Source organism: Glycine max, chromosome 17 (genome assembly GCF_000004515.6).
Source record: "Glycine max cultivar Williams 82 chromosome 17, Glycine_max_v4.0, whole genome shotgun sequence".
Lineage (NCBI taxonomy): Eukaryota > Viridiplantae > Streptophyta > Magnoliopsida > Fabales > Fabaceae > Glycine > Glycine max.
The window spans coordinates 16,112,119-16,132,407 of NC_038253.2; the positions used below are offsets into that span (position 1 = coordinate 16,112,119).

General features: G+C 37.0%; 1 protein-coding gene and 1 non-coding gene across 3 annotated transcripts; one reads left to right on the forward strand and one right to left on the reverse strand.

Annotated features, from left to right (window-relative positions):
• The first annotated feature begins 8,998 nt into the window (after window positions 1–8,998).
• Window positions 8,999–9,105, forward strand: LOC113000005 (small nucleolar RNA R71). Its single transcript, XR_003265278.1, has one exon. It is a non-coding gene; the product is annotated as a small nucleolar RNA R71 (small nucleolar RNA).
• Window positions 9,106–17,093: 7,988 nt separating this feature from the next.
• On the reverse strand, window positions 17,094–19,441 carry SOMT-9 (O-methyltransferase SOMT-9). 2 transcript variants are annotated; one of them, NM_001249311.2, is made up of 5 exons: window positions 19,281–19,441; window positions 19,097–19,176; window positions 18,752–18,896; window positions 18,213–18,344; window positions 17,094–17,660 (listed from the first exon to the last, which is right to left on the reverse strand). In NM_001249311.2, exons 1-5 carry the CDS (start codon window positions 19,368–19,370, stop codon window positions 17,367–17,369), a joined length of 741 nt encoding a protein of 246 aa, NP_001236240.1. In that variant the 5' UTR covers window positions 19,371–19,441; the 3' UTR covers window positions 17,094–17,366. The 2 variants fall into 2 exon arrangements, with proteins under 2 accessions (NP_001236240.1, NP_001340280.1); NM_001353351.1 differs by lacking the exon at window positions 18,213–18,344.
• Between the last annotated feature and the right edge of the window lie 848 nt (window positions 19,442–20,289).

Below are 20,289 nucleotides of genomic sequence, written 5' to 3' on the forward strand. Positions count from 1 at the left end.
ATTCACAAGCAAGTCTCTTATCTTAGGTTACGAGAATTTATCCTTTATCAGTTCAACCACTTAATCCAACCCTAAATTAAATTACTAAGCGAAATTTAACATAAGGCATTCATTATGTGATTAAGCAATACATACACCAATTAATCATGAACGATCATTAAGCATGAACGAAAATTAAGCGCAAAGACAATTAATCAAGCACTAAGCATGCATGAATTAATAGCAACACATACAGAGTAATTGGTGAAGAGGAAAAACTTATCAGAATTTAATAGTAATAATAGAATCTCAAAGAGAGCTGTGCTTGATCCTCAAGAGAAAACAACACTGGAGACTTAGCCTTCCATTAATCAATAGAGAACAAAATTTTATTGCTAAAACGAAAAGTAAAAACTGGATTTGCAAAACGAAAAAGTGTCTAAAAGAAGAAGAAAAGCCTAAAACTCAAAACGAAAGAGGAGAGAGAGAGAGCTAAACTAGAACCTTGGTGCTGTTATATAGTTTTTCAGCCCCAAAGCTTACAAATCTGTTTTAAATCCAAGCCCATAAATAAAATAAAATAAAATCTAGATAAGATAAGATAAGATAAGATCTAGATGAAATAATATCTAGATGAGATCAAATCTAAATAATATCTAGATAAGATAAAGTCTAGATAAGATAAAATTTTGTAGAATAAAATAGTCCGCCCTCTTCAAGTCCAAGCCCAATTCTGGATTCAAGTCTAATGCTTCATTAATTCCTGAAATTAGATTAAAAACATCAAATTAGCTAAATGAGCCCAAATAATAAAATTGCCTAGTTAATTTGACAATTAAGACTAATCAATAATTTAAATGGTGCAAAAAGGGTTAAGAAATAGGAGAAAATAATGGCACATGAAAACCCCCCCATACTTAGCCTTTTGCACTCTAGGGCAAAATGAAACAAAGAACGAAATCCAAGGATATCAAAGAGAGACAAACAAAAACATTTACATATTTCTCAATGAACATCAAGGAATGAAAGGAATGGGTAACAACTAACATGAAGAGATCCAAAGAGTCAAGACATTCGTGAAAATCATCCAAGCAACCCAATCATGGCAAAATAGTTAATCAACTCAAGAATGAAAAGTGATAAAGCCTCACAAGATATACACTCTATCTCTCAAGTGCCTAGGCTACTATTTACCCTCAAAGCACCCATCAAAAGCAACACCACATAAACTTGGCAAGATTCTAAAATTGGCAATCAACCCATAAACACAAGCACATGAGGATCAAAATGTCTTTTAAGGTTGTAATAGGGCCAAGGACAAGGTAGGTAAAAATATGGAATAAGTAGCTAAATCCTAAAGGAATAGATGAGCAATGGGGAATAAGTGCATATTAAGAAAAAAATAAGAAAACCTAAAGATAAAATTTTAAACGCAAAGAGTAGAGCCAAGAGTCTCGTCATTCTTTTTCCATTGAAGATCTTATTCACTCAACTTTATTGGTTTTTTTTTTAATAGTAGCATTTGAGAACTAGCATATCATTCAGTAGCATGTCCAACATTTAACCCATATACAATGTACATCAGTATGGCCCAAAAATACATCATGAAGCATAGCGAACAAAACATGTTATCCAACAAAAATCCCCCCACACTTATTCCCAAAACAATTCCAAAGCTCCAAAATTCCTTAAGGGTAAGGTGATATCATGGTTTTTCACTTAAGGCTTGTAATGAGCTTTAAAACAAAGAAAGGGAAACAAGGCTCAAAAGGGCTATCAAAGGAATTAATTCAAGGTAAGTCCATTTGGCTAGAGGCTTATAAGAACAAAATTGCCGAAATCATTTCCAAATATGCATGTGAATTAGGAAGCATCAACAAGAATCAAGCCAAGGCTATTGTGCAAGCAATCAATGGGGCAAAACACACCAAATGATTATGATGATGGAGGCTCAAATTCTCACAAAGGTAAACTTATCACTTTCAAATTGAGCTTTCAAAACTATCATTACATGTAGAGGAAAAACAAGGATTTCAAATCACAAAATGTCAAGAGACTTTTATTTTCAAAACAATTACCCATTACTTGAACATATCCTATAATTCAAAGAAAAACATGCAAAGTTGTACATGCAAACAGAATTGACCTAAAATATTAAACTTGAAACCCAACAAAACTAACAAAATTAACAAATTTAACAAAACTAGCAAAACCAAAGAACACTCCCCCCCATACTTAAACAACACATTGTCCTCAATGTAGCACAATTAAAAAATTAAAAGCAATTAAACCATCAAATAGAGTCGGACAAATGTAATAAAAGTAAAGAAGGAGATAGGAAAAGAAAAACTCCCTAAGTCATGGTGGAGGAAGAGTAGGATGGAGTAAGGAAGTCTCTTCCACCACTACGTCCACTAAAGAAGGGTTTGTGAGGAATGGCTTAAGTCGGTGTCCATTGACCTTGAAGCTCTTGTTTGTGGAGTCACTTTTGATCTCAACTGTACCATAAGGAAAAACATTAGTAACAACAAAAGGACCAATCCACTTAGACCTCAACTTACCACTCGTGAGTCCGAGCTTAGAATTATACAATAACACTTTTTGCCTAACCCTGAAGTCCTTCTTAATTATCATGCTATCATGGAACTTCTTGGTCTTTTCTTTGTAGAACTTGGCATTCTCATACGCTTCTAGCGGATCTCATCTAACTCACTCAGTTGCAACTTTCTTTCCTCACCAACTTGATCCATAGAGAAGTTGCAGGTCTTCACTGCCTAGTATGCTTTGTGTTCAATCTCCACTGGAAGATGACATGCCTTTCCAAAGACAACCCGATAAGGAGACATTCCTATGGGTGCTTTGTAGGCAGTTCGATGTGCCCAAAGAGCATAATTAAGCATGGTACTCCAATCCTTCCTGCTTGGCTGCATAATCTTCTCTAAAATTCTCTTGATCTCTCTGTTAGAAATTTCTGCCTGTCCATTGGTTTGGGGGTGGTATGGTGTGGATACCCTGTGTACAACCCCGTACTTTTTAAGCAAGGCATGCATTGATTTGTTGCAAAAATGGGTTCCTTGATCACTAACGATTGCTTTAGGTACTCCAAACCTGCAAAACATATTAGATCTGACAAAATCTGCAACCACCTTAGCATCATTAGTTCTAGTGGGCTTGGCTTCCACACATTTTGAAACATAATCAACTGCAAGGAGAATGTAAACATAACCAAAAGATACAGAAAAAGGGCCCATGAAATCTATGCCCCAGACATCAAACACCTCACAAAATAGCATAGGTTGCTGAGGTATTTGTTGTCGCCATGTAAGTGCACTTCCTGCTCTCTGACACTACTCACAAGTGCTACAAATCTTCCACGCATCTTTAAAGATGGTGGGCCAATAAAAGCCACAGTCAAGCACTTTGCGAGCTGTCCTTTGAACACTCAGATGACCTCCCGGTGCGGAAGAATGACAGAATCGCAGGACTGAGTCAGTCTCATGATCTGGAATGCATCGTTTAATGACCTGATCACTGCACAATTTCCACAAGTAGGGGTCATCCCAAATAAAATGCTTAGCATCACTTTTAATTTTATCTTTTTGAGCCTTAGATGCTAAGGGAGGAAAAACAGAAGCAACTAAATAATTGACAATGTTAGCAAACCAGGGAGTAGAAAAAGAATCACAAATACTATACAATATATATAAATGATCATCCGGGAAATCATCTCGAATAGGTGAGTCCTCATCAGACACATGTTCGATCCGACTCAAATGATCAACAACTAAATTTTGTGCTCCGCTCCTATCACGGATCTCCAAGTCAAACTCTTGGAGCCAAAGCATCCATCGGATCAACCTAGGCTTTGAATCAGCCTTCTTCAACAAGTACTTTAGAGCTGCATGGTCAGTATAAACAATAATGCGAGTACCAAGCAAATAAGAATGAAATTTTTCAAGAGCAAAAACTATGGCTAGTAGCTCTTTCTCAGTAGTAGTATAATTCGCTTGGGCAGCATCTAAAGTCCTGAAAGCATAATATATCACCCCAGGCAATTTATCAATTTTCTGAGCAAGGACAACCCCCAATGCATAATTTGATGCATCACACATAAGCTCAAAAGGGGCTATCCAGTCGGGTGCTTGTATGATTGGGGTGGTAGTCAGTGCTCTTTTGAGGCAATCAAAAGCCTCCTTGCATTTATCATTAAAGTCAAACTCTTCCTCCTTTTGCAACAAGTTGGATAGTGGAAGGGCTACTTTGCTAAAATCTCTTATAAAGCGCCGGTAGAATCCTGCATGACCAAGAAAAGATCGACCTCTCGCACGCAAGAGGGGTAAGGCTATTGTGAAATAACATAAATTTTTGCAGGATCTACTTCAATGCCATTTTTGGAAATAATGTGGCCTAAAACTATACCTTGCTCAACCATAAAATGACATTTTTCAAAATTTAGAACAAGGTTAGTTTCAGTGCATCTATCAAAACTTTTTCCAGACTATCCAAACAAACATCAAAAGAGGATCCATATACAGTGAAATCATCCATAAACACCTCTATGCAATTTTCTAAAAAATCACTAAAAATACTAAGCATGCACCGCTGGAAGGTACCAGGGGCATTGCATATGCCGAAAGGCATCCTCCTATAGGCAAAAGTGCCGAAGGGGCAGGTGAATATGGTCTTTTCTTGATCCTCAGGAGCAATAGTGATTTGCATATAACCAGAAAAACTATCAAGGAAACAGTAATGAGATTTACCTGCCAGGCGTTCAAGCATCTGGTCAATGAATGGCAGGGGAAAATGGTCCTTTTTGGTAACCTGGTTCAGCCTCCTATAGTCGATGCAGACTCTCCAACTGTTCTGCACCCGAGTAGGAATCAACTCCTCCTTCTCATTTTTGATGACGGTGAGGCCGGTTTTCTTCAGGACTACTTGGAAGGGACTCACCCATTGGCTGTCGGAGATAGGATAAATGATTTCAGCTTGCAAAAGCTTGGTTACCTCCTTCTTTACTACATCAAGAATCACCGGGTTGAGTCTTCTCTGTGGCTGTCTTACTGGTATAGCCCCATCCTCTAAATTTATTCGATGCATACATGTGGATGGGCTAATACCAGGAATGTCTGCCAGGGTCCAGCCTATAGCCTTCTTATGCTTCTTGAGAACTGATAACAGCTTCTCCTCTTGCTCATCAGCAAGGGAGGCATATATAATTACTGGAAAACTTTTGTTATCATCCAAGTAAGCATATTTTAAATTCGATGGCATAAGCTTCAATTCTGGTGTGGGCGGCTGGATAATGGTAGAAAGAGATGGTTTCTCAGCCTGTACCTCATAAAGAAAGTCAGAGGTATGTGTACTTCCTGAAACATGGTTAGTTCTATCTGACTCTATAAAATCAATCTCAAGAGGTAAAACATCACCGGACATGTAATCAATATCAAATTCAGATTCACTCTCAGCATCAAATTTAGATATATGATCAAGTACAAATTCAGATTCAATGCATGAAGAGTGAAAGACATGCATATTAGAATGAAGATCAGTCATGTATTCATCAACAATATGGTCAATTATTTCAACACGAAATACAGAAAGATCTTTAGATGGGTGTATCATAGCATCAAGAATATTAAAATGAACAGTTATATCACCAAACTCCATAGATAGTGTTCCTGCATATACATCTATCTTAGTTCTAGCAGCTTTCATAAAAGGTATGCCTAGAATGATGGGAACTGTAGAAGCAAAGCTTCATGAAGAATCAAAGGTGATTCAAAGGTGTTTTGATGATAACAATGATGATAACAAAAGATGATGACAAAGGTGATGACAAAAACCTCAAAGATCAGTCAAAGAACAACTCAAGTGAATCAAAGATAAATCAAAGAACAACTCAAGTGAATCAAGAACAATTCAAGAGTTCAAGATAAGAATCAAGAAGAATTCAAGACTCAAGAAGAAAGTTTAGAGTCAAGAATCAAGATTCAAGGTTCAAGATCTCAAGAATAAAGATCAAGATTCAAGATTCAAGAATCAAGAGAAGGCTTAATCAAAATAAGTATGAAAAGTTTTTCTCAAAAATTGAGTAGCACATGATTTTTCTCAAAACATGTTTACCAAAGAGTTTTTACTCTCTGGTAATCGATTACCAGATTATTGTAATCGATTACCAGTAGCAAAATGGATTTGAAAAAATTTTCAAACTGAATTTACAACGTTCCAATTAATTTCAAAAAGCTGTAATCGATTACAATGTTTTGGTAATCGATTACCAGTGCCTTTGAACGTTGAAATTCAAATTCAAATGTGAAGAGTCACATCCTTTCACATAAAAGCCTTGTGTAATCGATTACACTGATTTGGTAATCGATTACCAGTGATTGTTTCTGAATAAATCAAAAGATGTAACTCTTCAATAGGTTTTTGACTTTTTCAAATTGGTTTTAAGTTTTTCTAAAATTTATAACTCTTCTAAATGGTCCTCTTGGCCAGACATGAAGAGTCTATAAAAGCAAGGCTTTGATTTGCTTTTCAATACTCTTATTCAATCAATCTTTTACAAGCCCTGAATCTCTTTGAACTTCTTCTTCTTCATTGTGCCAAAAAGCTTTCCAAAGTTTTCTGGTTTTCTAAACCTTGAAAACTTGTGCTATTCATCTTTTCATCTCTTCTCCCTTTGCCAAAAAGAATTCGCCAAGGACTAACCGCTTGAATTCTTTTTGTGTCTCTCTTCTCCCTTTTCCAAAAGAACAAAGGACTAACCGCTTGAATTCTTTTGTGTCTCCCTTCTCCCTTGTCAAAGAATTCAAAACGACACAGTCTGAGAATTCTTTTGATTCTTCCCATTCCCTTATACAAAAGTGTTCAAAGGACTAACCGCCTGAGAATTCTTTTGTATCCCCATTCACAAAGTATCAAAGGTTTAACCGCCTGAGATCTTTGTCTTAACACATTGGAGGGTACATCCTTTGTGGTACAAGTAGAGGGTACATCTACTTGGGTTTGACTGAGAACAAGAGAGGGTACATCTCTTGTGGATCAGTTCTAGTGGAGGGTACATCCACTAGGTTCAAAGAGAACAAGGGAGGGTACATCCCTTGTGGATCTTTGCTTGTAAAAGGATTTTTACAAGGTTGAAAGAAATCTCAAGGACCGAAGGTCGCTTGGGGACTGGATGTAGGAACGGGTTGTTGCCGAACCAGTATAAAAACTCTTGTGTGTTTGTTTCCTTCTTCCCTACTATTTTACTTTCCGTTGTGCATTTAATTTCTGCTTTTACTTTCTGTTAAGTTTCTCTTCTACTTCTCATTCTCTTAACAATTTAGTAAAAGCCTTATAAGAGTAATTTTTTAATTAGTAAAGGTTTAGGAATAATTAATTCAAGCCCCCCTTCTTAATTATTCTGAGGCCACTCGATCCAATAGGAACTTATCCTTGAGAAAATCCCTCCTCCAAATTCAAAATATAAAAACAACAGGGAAAATCAGTTCACCAACTCTAACTAAGATATCCTCTATGAAACCAGTAGGATATGCAACACTTCTATTAGGTAAATGAATTACCACATCAGTTGACTGCAAGGGACCAAGAGATAGAGAATTAAAAATAGACAGAGGCATAACACTAACAGAAGCTCCTAAATCTTGCATGGCATTGTCAAACTTATTGTTCCCTATAATACAAGGTATGCTGAATGTACCTGGATCTTTACATTTTTTAGGGATTTGGGGGACAGATTTACCAATCAATGCGGAGACATTTCTGCCCATGCTAACTCTTTCACTTCCTTTAAGCTTCCGCTTATTAGTGCACAACTCCTTCAAGAATTTAGCATATCTTGGAATTTGCTTTATTGCATCCAGCAGAGGTATGTTTACCTCTACTTTTCTAAATGTCTCCAAGATCTCCTTCTCTGCCTCTTCCATTTTTTTGTTGGAAATTGCTCTTGGAGGGAATGGAAGAGGGATATACTGCTTCTGTAAATCAGAATTACCAGTGGAAGATTCACCTGCATAGAAATTGTTTGGTAACTTACTCTTTAAATTTTTGTCATCATCTTTTTCTGGAGTAGAGTGAGGTTGGGCAGGTTCATTTGCGGATGAGGAGGATGCTACTGGTTGAGGTCCTTGACACTACTTTCCCGACCTCAATGTAATGGCACTCACATTTTTGGGATTCTGGACAGATTGAGAAGGTAATCTGTCAGAATTTTGGGACTGTTGTTGATTTAACTGTGTAGCCAATTGTCCCATCTGATTAGTTGGTCTCTGAATGAAGGCTTTGGTCTCTTGTTGAAACTGCATGTTTTGCATAGTCATTTTCCTCACAAGTTCTTCAAGGAAAGGTTGCGGAGGAGCCTCAACTGTTTGCTGTTTCTAGGGCTGTTGCTGTTGGATTGGTGGATGAACGTATGGTCTGCTTGGGCCAGCAGCATTCTGAAAATAAGGCTGTTGTTGTTGTTGTTGTTGCTGTTGTGAAGGATTCGACCATCTAAGGTTGGGATGATTCCTCCACCTGGGATTGTACTTGTTGCTGGAGAGGTCATAATTGTTCTGTTGTGGCTAATTTTACTGTTGAGGTTGAGGAGGTCTATTGTAGATGTTTGCAGCATAAGCTTCAGGCTGTTCAATTGCTTCAGATTATTACACAGAAGGGCAAAGGTTTGTGTGGTGGTCGGCAGAGGAGCATAAACCACAGAATCTGGCGACAGGTGCAGATTTTTTTATTCATGACCAGTTGGGTTACCAGGTTAACCAAGGCATCTAGTTTACCTTCAAGCTTCTTAGTCTCGGCTGATGAAGATGAATTCGTGGCTACTTCATGCACTCCTCAAATGACAATAGCATCATTTCTGGCACTAAATTGTTGGAAGTTGGAAGCCATCTTCTCAATTAAATTTCTAGCTTCAGCAGGGGTCATGTCTCCAAGGGCTCCACCACTGGCAACATCTATCATACTTCTCTCCATGTTACTGAGTCCTTCATAAAAATATTGGAGGAGAAGCTGCTTAGAAATCTGGTGGTGAGGGTAATTGGCACATAGTTTCTTAAATCTCTCCCAGTATTCATATAAGCTCTCTCCACTGAGTTGCCTAATGCCTAAAATATCCTTTCTGATGGTCGTGGTCCTGGAAGCAGGGTAATTTTTTTCTTAGAATACTCTCTTGAGGTCATCCCAGCTCGTGATGGACCTTGGAGCAAGGTAATATAGTCATTCATTTGCCACTCCCTCTAAAGAATGAGGAAAAGCCTTCAGAAATATGTGATCCTCCTGGACATCTGGGGGTTTCATGGTGGAGCAGACAATATGGAATTCTTTCAGATGTTTGTGCGAGTCTTCACCTATAAGGCCATGAAACTTTGGAAACAAATGGATCAGTCTAGTTTTAAGAACATATGGGACATCCTCATCAGGGTATTAGATGCACAAGCTTTCGTAGGTGAAATCAGGTGCAACCATTTCCGTTAGAGTCCTCTCACGGGGTGGAGGTTGTGCCATGTTCTCAGAATGTTCAAAATCAGGATGCTCAAAATCACCAATGACAGAATGCTCAGGATGCTCAAAAGGTACAAGATGATGCCTAACTAATTTATGAAATGTCCTATCTATCTTAGGATCAAAGGGTTGTAAGTCAGATGGATTGCCTCTAGTCATACACTATATTTAGCATGCATAACTAGTTGCCTTCTTATGCAAGTAACAATGTAGGTTTGAACTATAGCTACCCTCAAATGATATCCAAATGAATTGAAATTTTGTGAGCAACGCCCTAAAATAATGAAAAGAAGGCACAAAAATTTTCAGGAAAAAATTCAAAGTCTAACTATGGAAACTACCTAAGGAAAGTTTAGAAAAATAAAACAATAAAACTTGAAAAATAAAATAAAAAACTAGTAAACAGGTGATTTTGGCTAGCTAGAGACCTCAGCCAGCCTTTGGCGGGATACCACAATATGGGAAATTTTTTTCTACCCCAAATACATATATAATAATAGTCATTCTGATACCCGGAGCAAAAGTTATGACCGTTTGAAGTTTTGACAAAAATCAAATTCACTACTTTTATGGAACTTTCAAATCTGACCAAACTAAGGACTCCAACTATTTTTCCCACAAAATATGGATCCAAAGAACCTACCACACCAAAATTCAGCCAAAAATAACAACCCTAACTATCAAAACAAAAATCGCCAATTAAAATTTCAGCAGTAGTCACTAATTCAATCGCTAAGGGATTTGCACTACTACTCTGTTTTCCAGATCAGCAAAAGTGGTCGCTAAATCCGTTGCAAAGTACTATTCACAACAAAACACAAAAACTGAAACAGGGGAAGCGCTGAACAGAAAAACTAAAGCAAAACACCACACTAAACAAAATAACAAGACACTAAACGACACTAAACAACACTAACACAACACGAAAACTTAAAAAAACTAAACATAAAACACGAATCACTAGCTATTATGAACCTTTGGACACTGCTCCCCGACAATGGCGCCAAATTTGATCGAAGCCGTACCCGAATCAAATAAACATTAAAAATGCAGTATCTAGGAAGTGATCCTAGGTCGTCTCCCAACGAGCAATGATCAACCAAATGTTCATAACATATAGTAATAAAATAGTAACGAATTGGGGGGGGGGGGTTTGTTTTTGTAATTTAAACAGCGAATAAAATTGAATTAGAAAATATCAGAATTAAAACACATTGTTTTCCCTTGATTCACAAGCAAGTCTCTTATCCTAGGTTACGAGAATTTATCCTTTATCAGTTCAACCACTTAATCCAACCCTAAATTAAATTACTAAGTGAAATTTAAAATAAGACATTCATTATGTGATTAAGCAACAAATACACCAATTAATCATGAACGATCATTAAGCATGAACGTAAATTAAGCGCAGAGACAATTAATCAAGCACTAAGCATGCATGAATTAATAGCAACACATACAGAGCAATTGGTGAAGAGGAAAAACTGATCAAAATTTAATAGTAATAATAGAACCTCAAAGAGAGTTGTGCTTGATCCTCAAGAGAAAACAACACTGGAGACTTAGCCTTCCATTAGTCAATAGAGAACGGAATTTTATTGCTAAAACGTAAAGTAAAAACTGGAATTGCAAAACGAAAAAGTGTCTAAAAGAAGAAGAAAAGCCTAAAACTCAAAACGAAAGAGGAGAGAGAGAGAAGAGAAAGAGAGAGCTAAACTAGAACCTTGGTGCTGTTATGTAGTTTTTCAACCCCAAAGCTTACAAATCTGTTTTAAATCCAAGCCCATAAATAAAATAAAATCAAATCTAGATAAGATAAGATAAGATAAGATCTAGATGAAATAATATCTAGATGAGATCAAATCTAAATAATATCTAGATAAGATAAAGTCTAGATAAGATAAAATTTTGTAGAATAAAATAGTCTGCCCTCTTCAAGTCCAAGCCCAATTCTGGATTCAAGCCCAATGCATCATTAATTCCTGAAATTAGATTAAAAACATCAAATTAGCTAAATGAGCCCAAATAATAAAACTGCCTAATTAATTTGACAATTAAGACTAATCCGTAATTAAAATAGTGCAAAAAGGATTAAGAAATTGGTGAAAATAATGGCACATCAGCGGTTATCCAGTTCAATAAGAGAAGACAAATATAAATTACAAAAAAAATATTCACAGAAACAATCAAAGAATAAAAAATAAAGAATAGACACCTAAAAACGAGCTAACTTCGCAAATAAAAAGAAGTTCCCCGGCAACAGTGCCAAAAACTTGTTTGCTGCTGGCAAGTGTACTGGATCGCACAAGTAGTATAAAACGGTAAGAACCGAGTATCAAACTCTCGGGGAACTTGTGTTATCTGGCAAGCTATTTCAGTAAATAGGTGTCTAGTATGAAAAAATGATTGTGGTTATGAATAGTTATGTAAACTATCTATGCAAAAAGAAAGAAAATCACGCAAGAGAAATGTTGTGTAAAAACAAGTAGAAAACGCGTTGGTCTTCCTAATAGGTTCCTGATGCTAAAACGGATGTTCTATATCTAACAATGCCCGTGTATTCCTATGTTGTCTCCTGGACTGCTAGACCCCGATTCCTCATGATAGCCTAGCCTAATCCTGATCAAGCCTCATCCGCAGATTCCTCTTGTAAGACTAAACTCAACCAGGACCGCACTAAGACACACATACACAACTAAGTTCTTGTACCCCGATTCCTCGTGATAGTACAACAACTTAGCCCCATACTATCAAGAACTTTAGAATCAGACCAGTTTCCACTATTGAATGATCCTAACAAAGCATGCATCTACGTGATCAAGGTAAAGGCATACTAGAAAGAAAGGCAGATAACACAGAGAACACACAAAACATCATTACATAGATAGAAATATATTTACATCAAGTACCTATAGGGAAGATCCAACAGAGGATTTAGTTTTCCATGGTCCAGAAACCTCCTTTACAACACAGAGAAGAACAAGATGAAAGATTGCAAAAATACAAGTGGTGAGGATGTCTCCTTCACCTCTAGGATCTCACAATCACTCATAAACTCATCTCAAGTTCTTAGAATGGCTTCCTCTTTGAGCTCTCGTCTCTGCAAATCTTCACATAGCAAAATCTCTCAAAACTCTCTGGAACTTGGACCTTTCTCTCTCTAGAACTTCCTAAACATGCAAAAGCTTCAGGCCAAGGCTAAAATCTCATGCATGCTGAGGCTTCTTCAAGAAAAATGCCAAACTCCCGCAAAAAATATGATTTCAAGCTTAAATAGGTGGGTTGGTCCGTGCTCGCGTGCTTAGCACAAATCTGGATCGCTTAGCACGCATAAGTGGATTGTGGCTTAGCGCGCTTCTCTCGCTTAGCAGATGAGCTGAAGTAGTGCGCTTGATGACCTGGAGCGGTGCGCTCAGCGAACCTGACAACTCATCTTCTTCTAGATTCTTCCTCGCGCTTAGCCACTGAGTGTCGCGCTTAGCGAATGCTCGCTAAACCGACAGATTGGCTTAGCGAGAAGGTGAAAACAACATTTTTGCCAATTTGCCTAATTAACCTGAAATTGAGCGAAATTGATTATTAAACACACAAAACAAAAGTATAAATTATCTATTACCTATATTTAACATAAAGTACTTATAATATTATAAAACAACTATAAATTGGAGAAGTTTGATACAATATACACAAGTTTTATACACAAAAGTTAGTCGTTTTCACTGACTAACCAGTAGCTTGTCAATCTCTTCCTTAACCACCTTTTGTAGCTCTTCTCCTATCTTTATCTTCTTCTGTGAGATTGGTTTGGCTTGAGGGCAGATATAAAATTTGTGGCATGTGATTCTGGGATGGATGCCCAACATATCAAATGGTTGCCATGCAAATAAATCCTCATTCCTTCGACTACATGTCTGTACTCATGATTGGTGAGGTCTTTGCTAACCTGTGTGTATTGCCTGGGTTTAGGTCCCAATTGTAGATTGACGAGTTCTTTGATGGGCTTTGGTCCTTAGTCAATAGTATTATCACGAGGGTCCATGTCGAATGCGTCATCTTGATTTCCCCTGGTTGTTTCATAAACGGTCAAGGTCTTTATTGGGAATTCCTCGACCACACCCATGACTTGATTGTTGTTGCCACCAGAGGGGGGATGTTGCTTGCCTGACTCTCTGATGGGAGGATAAGAAACCACCTTTAAGCTTTTAGTGTAGCACTGTTGGGCTTGCTTCTAATCTACCTTGACAGTTATGATTTCTCCTGTTAAGGTAGGGAACTTCATTTTAAGGTGTGGTGTAGAGACTACTATAGCTCCAAGCTTATTTAATGTTTTCCTACCAATCAAAGTTAAATAAGAAGTATCTGCATCAATAATTAAGAATCTTACAGTGAAACTCCGTGAGAGCTTGCCCTGACCAAAGGTGGTCCTTAGGTCTACATAACCTCTGGTTTCCACTCTCTCCGGTGAAACCAGGGAGTGGTCCATAATGTGGTTGAATCGTGGCAAGTGAGATTTCAAGCCTTTTAAATGTCTTCCAATAAAGTATATTTGTGGAACTACCTTGATCGATAAGGACTTTAGACACCATAGAGTTGGCAATGGCAATGGAGACGACCATAGGGTCGTTCAAGTTTATGGGGTTGATGCCTTTGAAATCTCTCTCGGTGATTGTTATGGGAGGAAGGCTTCTCGGTGGTTGTATGTTGACACAATTGACATCAATATCTCTGATGGCATAGAAATGACAGTTCCGGGACTGGCTAGATAGCCCTCTATAAGAGAATCCGCCTGCAATAGTGTTGATCACACTTCTAATATGTTGAGTAGGTTCGTCTTCTTGCTCTATTGGGGTTGTTGCTCATGCCTTTGCAGGTGACGCCTCTGCCTCTCTCTCTCCTCCGTTCGGTCCCTCCTTCTATCAGCATCTCTGCTCCTACAATGGTCCTAACGGTGCCCATCGAACCTGCCTCTAGTTCAATTGTCATTAGGCTTCTTTACAAACTGGGCTAGGTATTCCACTTGTATGAGTTCCTTGATCTTGTCCTTGAGGGCCCATCAATCTTCAGTATTGTGGCCATGGTTGCGATGGTATCTGCAATGCTTGGTTTTGTCTAGTCCAGGTCTAGGAGGAGGTATGGAGGAGGGGGGTAATTGTATGGGTACCTCCACATTAAAAGCTTCTTCGAGGATTGTGGCTCAATTTGTTGTCAAGGGTGTATAAACATTGGTACCTTGGTCCCCTTAGAAGAGGTTGATGCTTGTCCTATTTGTGTTGCTTGTCTGACTTGTGCGAGTCGATCCTTGTGCAACTTTCTCCTTTCTCATGCTTTTTTCCAACCTGTCGAACTTCATTTCGGAACCTCGATATTTCTTCAATCTAAATGTAGCTCTTGACTCGCTTTCGTAACTCCTCCATGCTACTGGGAGGTTTTTTGCACAAACTGTTTACGAACTTGTCAGGTTGTAGGGCCAGCAACATGAAATGTAATGCAACCTTGGGATTGAGATTCCTAATTTGGACAACGAGCCTACTAAATCTATCCATTCAATTTGCGGAGTGACTCATCATCTGCCTACCACAAACTAGCCAAAGCGGTAGAAGTCAGGTGGTGCGATCGACTCATTGCACACTGAGAACTAAAGCGGTCGACAAAGGTGTCGAAGTTGTCAATAGACCAGGGAGGGACTCCTCCATACCACGTCAATGTCACCCCCTTAAGGGGCGTAAGGAAGACTCGATATAGGATCATGTCATCATTAGTGTAGTGGTTAGCCTGGGTGAGGAACGTATCCAAGTGCTCCTCCAGGTTAGTGGTCCTGTCATAACGCTCCAAGTTAAGTGGTTTCCAACCTAGGAGCAGGTTGACCTCCATGATTCAATCAGAAAAAGGATGTCATCGAGTCATTCGTCCTTCATGGTGATGTGCATGAGAGATGTTGTTATCATCTAGGGTATTGTTGGTCTAACAGGGATGCGATTCACTCTGGGTGCACTCGTTGATTGTGTGAGCAGAGTGTTCGTCCTCTTGAGGGTATCTCATGAGCCTCCAACTCGTCGTGGTGATCCTTTAATTTTTTGAGTTCCTCCCTATGGAGACACTCCATCTCTGCGATGGGGCTTGGAGTTGGCAGAGAGTGTCATTGTTTGTGATGGTCGTCAGAAGGGATTGGAATTTTATGGGGGTGGCTCTCGCCTGAGACCGGATCGTGTGCTGACCATAAGTACGAGTGGCTGCAGGGGAAGTTTTACTGCGACCCCACGATGGGTGCCAAATGTAATTATCGAAATTTGGAGCGGAGTAATGCCAGGTGGACTGTCATCAGAATAGGCTCCACGATCTCTCGTGTCGAACTTGCAAGTATCCTGTGCCGAAGGGATAAGGGGGGTACCTGCAAAAAGGACTCTGACACTCAAGTAATTATGTGAGTTTACTAAGAATGAATGCCAAAGTGAGGGTAGAACCTTGTTATTTATAACATAGGACAGGAGTTATGGGTCCTTGATAGGGTTGTTATAATAGCATAACAACTTTGTTGATAACTTGTAACAACTTGATAAGAGGATACCTGCAACTTTATAAGAGGATAATAATATTATCATTAAGATTCAAATATATCAATAACTTAATGGCCCAATCATCCAACTGCTGAGCGAGTAATATCGATGCTCTGAAATTAGGGTTGACGTGTGTACTTTAATGCCATGTTATTTGTGGATCCCGAACAGTTAACATGGTGAGGGTTGTCCCTATAGATTTGGGGTGTAAACAGAAACCCAATTGATTGGAGCAACCCCTTTTCTGTTAGGATTGGCCTCACAGACATTATCATACTCTGCAAATTTGACATCCTCTTTCACTTTTCGTGTGTTGATGAGTCACTGTGACAACATCCTTACGTACGACATAAGAGGATGGACTCGTTGGTGGAGATGGGAGGGGAGGTTACCAAGGTACTCATCGTCACGGGTAGAGATGCGAAGGAACGGATGTGGGTTTTAAGGAGAAAGAAGAAGAAAAATATTAAGAGAGAAAAGAAAAATAATGTAATATAAAAGATCGACTTATTATAATTAATATCAGGTGAATCTAAAGATGGACAAAAATGATTCACCATAAACAAACTTGTCTGCCATAACAATAGTCTTTTATACATGTCACATTATTTCAACCACTTTATTGAGCCTTTTTCAAAAGTAAACTCCAATAGGATCACTCATGATTGAATATCCACACACCCTATCATAATCTCTCGTTATCCACACACCCTATCATAATCTCTCGTTATCCACACACCCTATCATAGATAATTCTTATCCACACACCCTATCATAATCTCTCGTTGTTGAAGGCTTTATCCTATACCACTGAACTAAAGCAATTTTCTAAGCATTTCGATTATTTCTTTTTTATGATTCTCATTTTCGTAAAATAATGATGGATTGATACGTTTCAAGCGAATATGGAATGGCAGAATAATTACAATTCAATAGAACCAGAGCAACTCCAACCACGACAATATTGTACATTTTTTTATCGGATACAATTCGGTGTCATTTATCCTTTTTATATTAAGGCCAATTAGATCTACGGTTCAAAATTAATTTCCATATTTTATCCATGAAAAGTATGCTTTTTTAACATAGCTTCTCTCTTAATTTTATTAAAATCATTTTTTTGCAACTCTATTCCAAAGCTGAATACAGGATTAGCAAGTAGATAAATAAGATAAATGTTGATTTGTATCCTTTCAGCTAAATTTCTAGCGTGACAAGAAACACACAAAGATCTAGAAAAGACAGTAGAACATTTGAGAACTCCACCATTCACGCAACCTGTTTTAATGAAAGGAATATCTGTCATGAAAAATCTAGATGAAGAGAAAATGATCAGATGATGCGGCGGCACAGGGTAATCCCATCACCCACGGGGAGCTGGCAAATCTCGATCCTCGAATCTTGAGCCAGATACTTGTTGAGCTCCATCACATGGCCGCGAAGAGGCTTAATGTAATCCATCAATGGTGCATCGGGTGGTGCAGCCACAGATCCAGCCCATAGGGTGTTATCGTATCCGATCAGTCCTCCAATCTTCACAAGCTCTAGTACCCTCTTGTGGTAGTTCAAGTAATTGTCCTTATCAGCATCCACGAAAACGAAATCCAACGACCCCTTTTTATTTTCCTGCAAAATTGACATAGTTTAGGGTGAGTTTATTTAAATTTAAAATTTAAAGTAATTTTAAAATAAATACTTTTATATAAGTTTTTTTTTTCAAGAAACACATAAAATTTACTTCTTAAAATAAACAAAAATTATTTAAAAAAAAAAACTAAAACAGTTTTAATAAACACACTAAAACAATAAAAAAATTATTTGATTAAAATAAACATTTTTAACAAATAAATTTAAAAAAATCAGTCTAAATTGACAAAGCCAATATAATCAAAATATGTTTTTCCTATTTGTAAATCATCAGCACAATTCGTTGGTTCGCATTGAATTAAATTTAATCTCTTTAAATCATATTTTAAATTCAAATGAAATTGATTTAATCTTCTTAAATAACATCTTAAATTGAGTTTGTAAATCTAGAAAAAAGATCTCATTAAAACTTAAAAGTGGTCATTTAAATTTTTCCGTAAAAATTAATTATCAACCAAATCGAAAAATATTTCCCAATGTTAACAAAAAATCATGGATAAAACTTGAGATGGTGAGAAACTGTGCACCCACATCTTTAAGCATCTCGTCAAGAAACGGAAGAGCAGGTCCTTCTCTGAAATCAATCTTGTGAGCCACTCCAGCTTTTTGAATTATTGGCAATCCTAACTCATAGTATTCGCGATTCACATCCAAAGCCAAGATCTAATATGTAAACCATGCAAGTAAATAAGCTATAAATATTAAATTAAATTCATGACTTAATACATGATAGTGTAATACCTTTAATCTTAATTATAAATTTTTTTCATAAATTTATTTGTTTTTTATAAGATTATTTTTTAATTTTTAGACATATTAATTATTTTTTCTCACATATTTTTACTTAATTATTTTTTAAAATATTAATAAAAATAATTAAATAGAAAAAGAGATAGTAAAAATATAATTTTTAAATGATAATATAAAAAATTGATAAACTTAATATGATTAATTAAATAATTATGTTATTTTTTAAGGAGTACAAATTAATTAAAAATCATCTTATAGTTAGGAGGGAAGGAGTAAATGATTTAAAAGTCAATTATGAGCTAATCAAGCTAGGTAAGGACCTTTCCATCAGGGGGAAGAGCCAGGGCAGTGGAGAGCAGAGAGTAACCAGTGAATACACCAATTTCCAAGGCGTTCTTTGAATTCGTGAGCTTAACAAGCATGCTCAGAAGTTGTCCTTCGTCTGCTGGTGTTGCCATGATGTTCCTGTTTAATTTACAATATACATATAAATATAATTAAATTGATCAAGAATTCCAAAAAATTGAAACTAACAAGTAACAAACTAACAAATAACAGTATTACTCTGGCAAGTTTATTTATGAAAAATATTTTCACACACAAAACAATATTATGTTGATGACGAAAAGTAACTAAATAGTAAATAGTCATAGATTATATTTTACAGTGGGTGTTTTGCAGTCATCTTGCGTATCTCTTTCAAGCACTCGTGCTCTCTTGGATAGACACTGGTTTCAAGTATATACTGCAATTAATAGTATAATTGTTATTGAACGTAATAATTAATTGGAAAAGTAAATAATGATTATAATTTGAAAGAGAGAATTTGATAGTTGTTGATGAATGAACCTGATAGAGTGCATCACTCTGAAGGAGAGTCTTGTGACCGAGATCTTTGATGCCGAAGAGGTGGTTTTTCTGTTCCTCTTCATTAGCCATGCCGGTCTTGAATCTCTTGTTAGCTCTTTGGGACTAGAAATAATCGTTTTCCTATTACAATGAAATCATTGTCCTATTTATAGACAGCAACACGAGTGTGAAATGTGAATGTAAGAAACTACGGACAACAACTTTATCTCGTGGATCTCGTGGATCTCGTGGATGTTTTACATGATGAGATAAGAACTTTTTTTTTTCTTTTTTTGAGTGAATAGATAATTTAGTTCTTGAGATTGTGCTCCTTTTGTATATTAGTTCCTAATTTAATATTAAATTCAAAATAGTTCTTATTTTTGTATAAGTGTTGCAAAATAGTCATTTCGTTAAATTTTAAAGTAACGTCGTTAGTGAGGTCAATTTTAGTGCCACGTAAACTATTCAACATAGCACTAAAGGATGACGTGGCATGACACATAGACGTGTCTCTTAAAAGATGTCACATCATTTGATGATAACAAAACGAGTAAATAGACAATTTAGTCCCTAACTTTGTACCCTTGCTGCATATTAGTCTCTAACTTAATGAAAAATTCAAAATAGTCCCTATCTTTTGCATAATTATTGTAAAATGGTCCTTCCGTTAAATTTTAAAGTAACGCTGTTAGTGAGATCAATTTTAGTGCCACGTCATTTGATGATGATAAAATGAGTGGTTTCTTCAAATTTGATGGTTTTGAACCAATTGAGACATATATACGAAAAAGAACTCACACACTTGCACAAATAAAAAGAACCAAAAATCCACAACAGCAACCTTATCTCTGTAGCCGTCAACACCAATGGACAAGGTCTGCATAACCATTTATTTTCCTCTTTGTTTTTCTTCAATTACCATCAATGTATCATTCCGGGTTCTGATTATTTTTTGTGTGTTTTGAATAGGAAGAGAAAAAACCACAGGAAAACAAAGTGGAGGAGA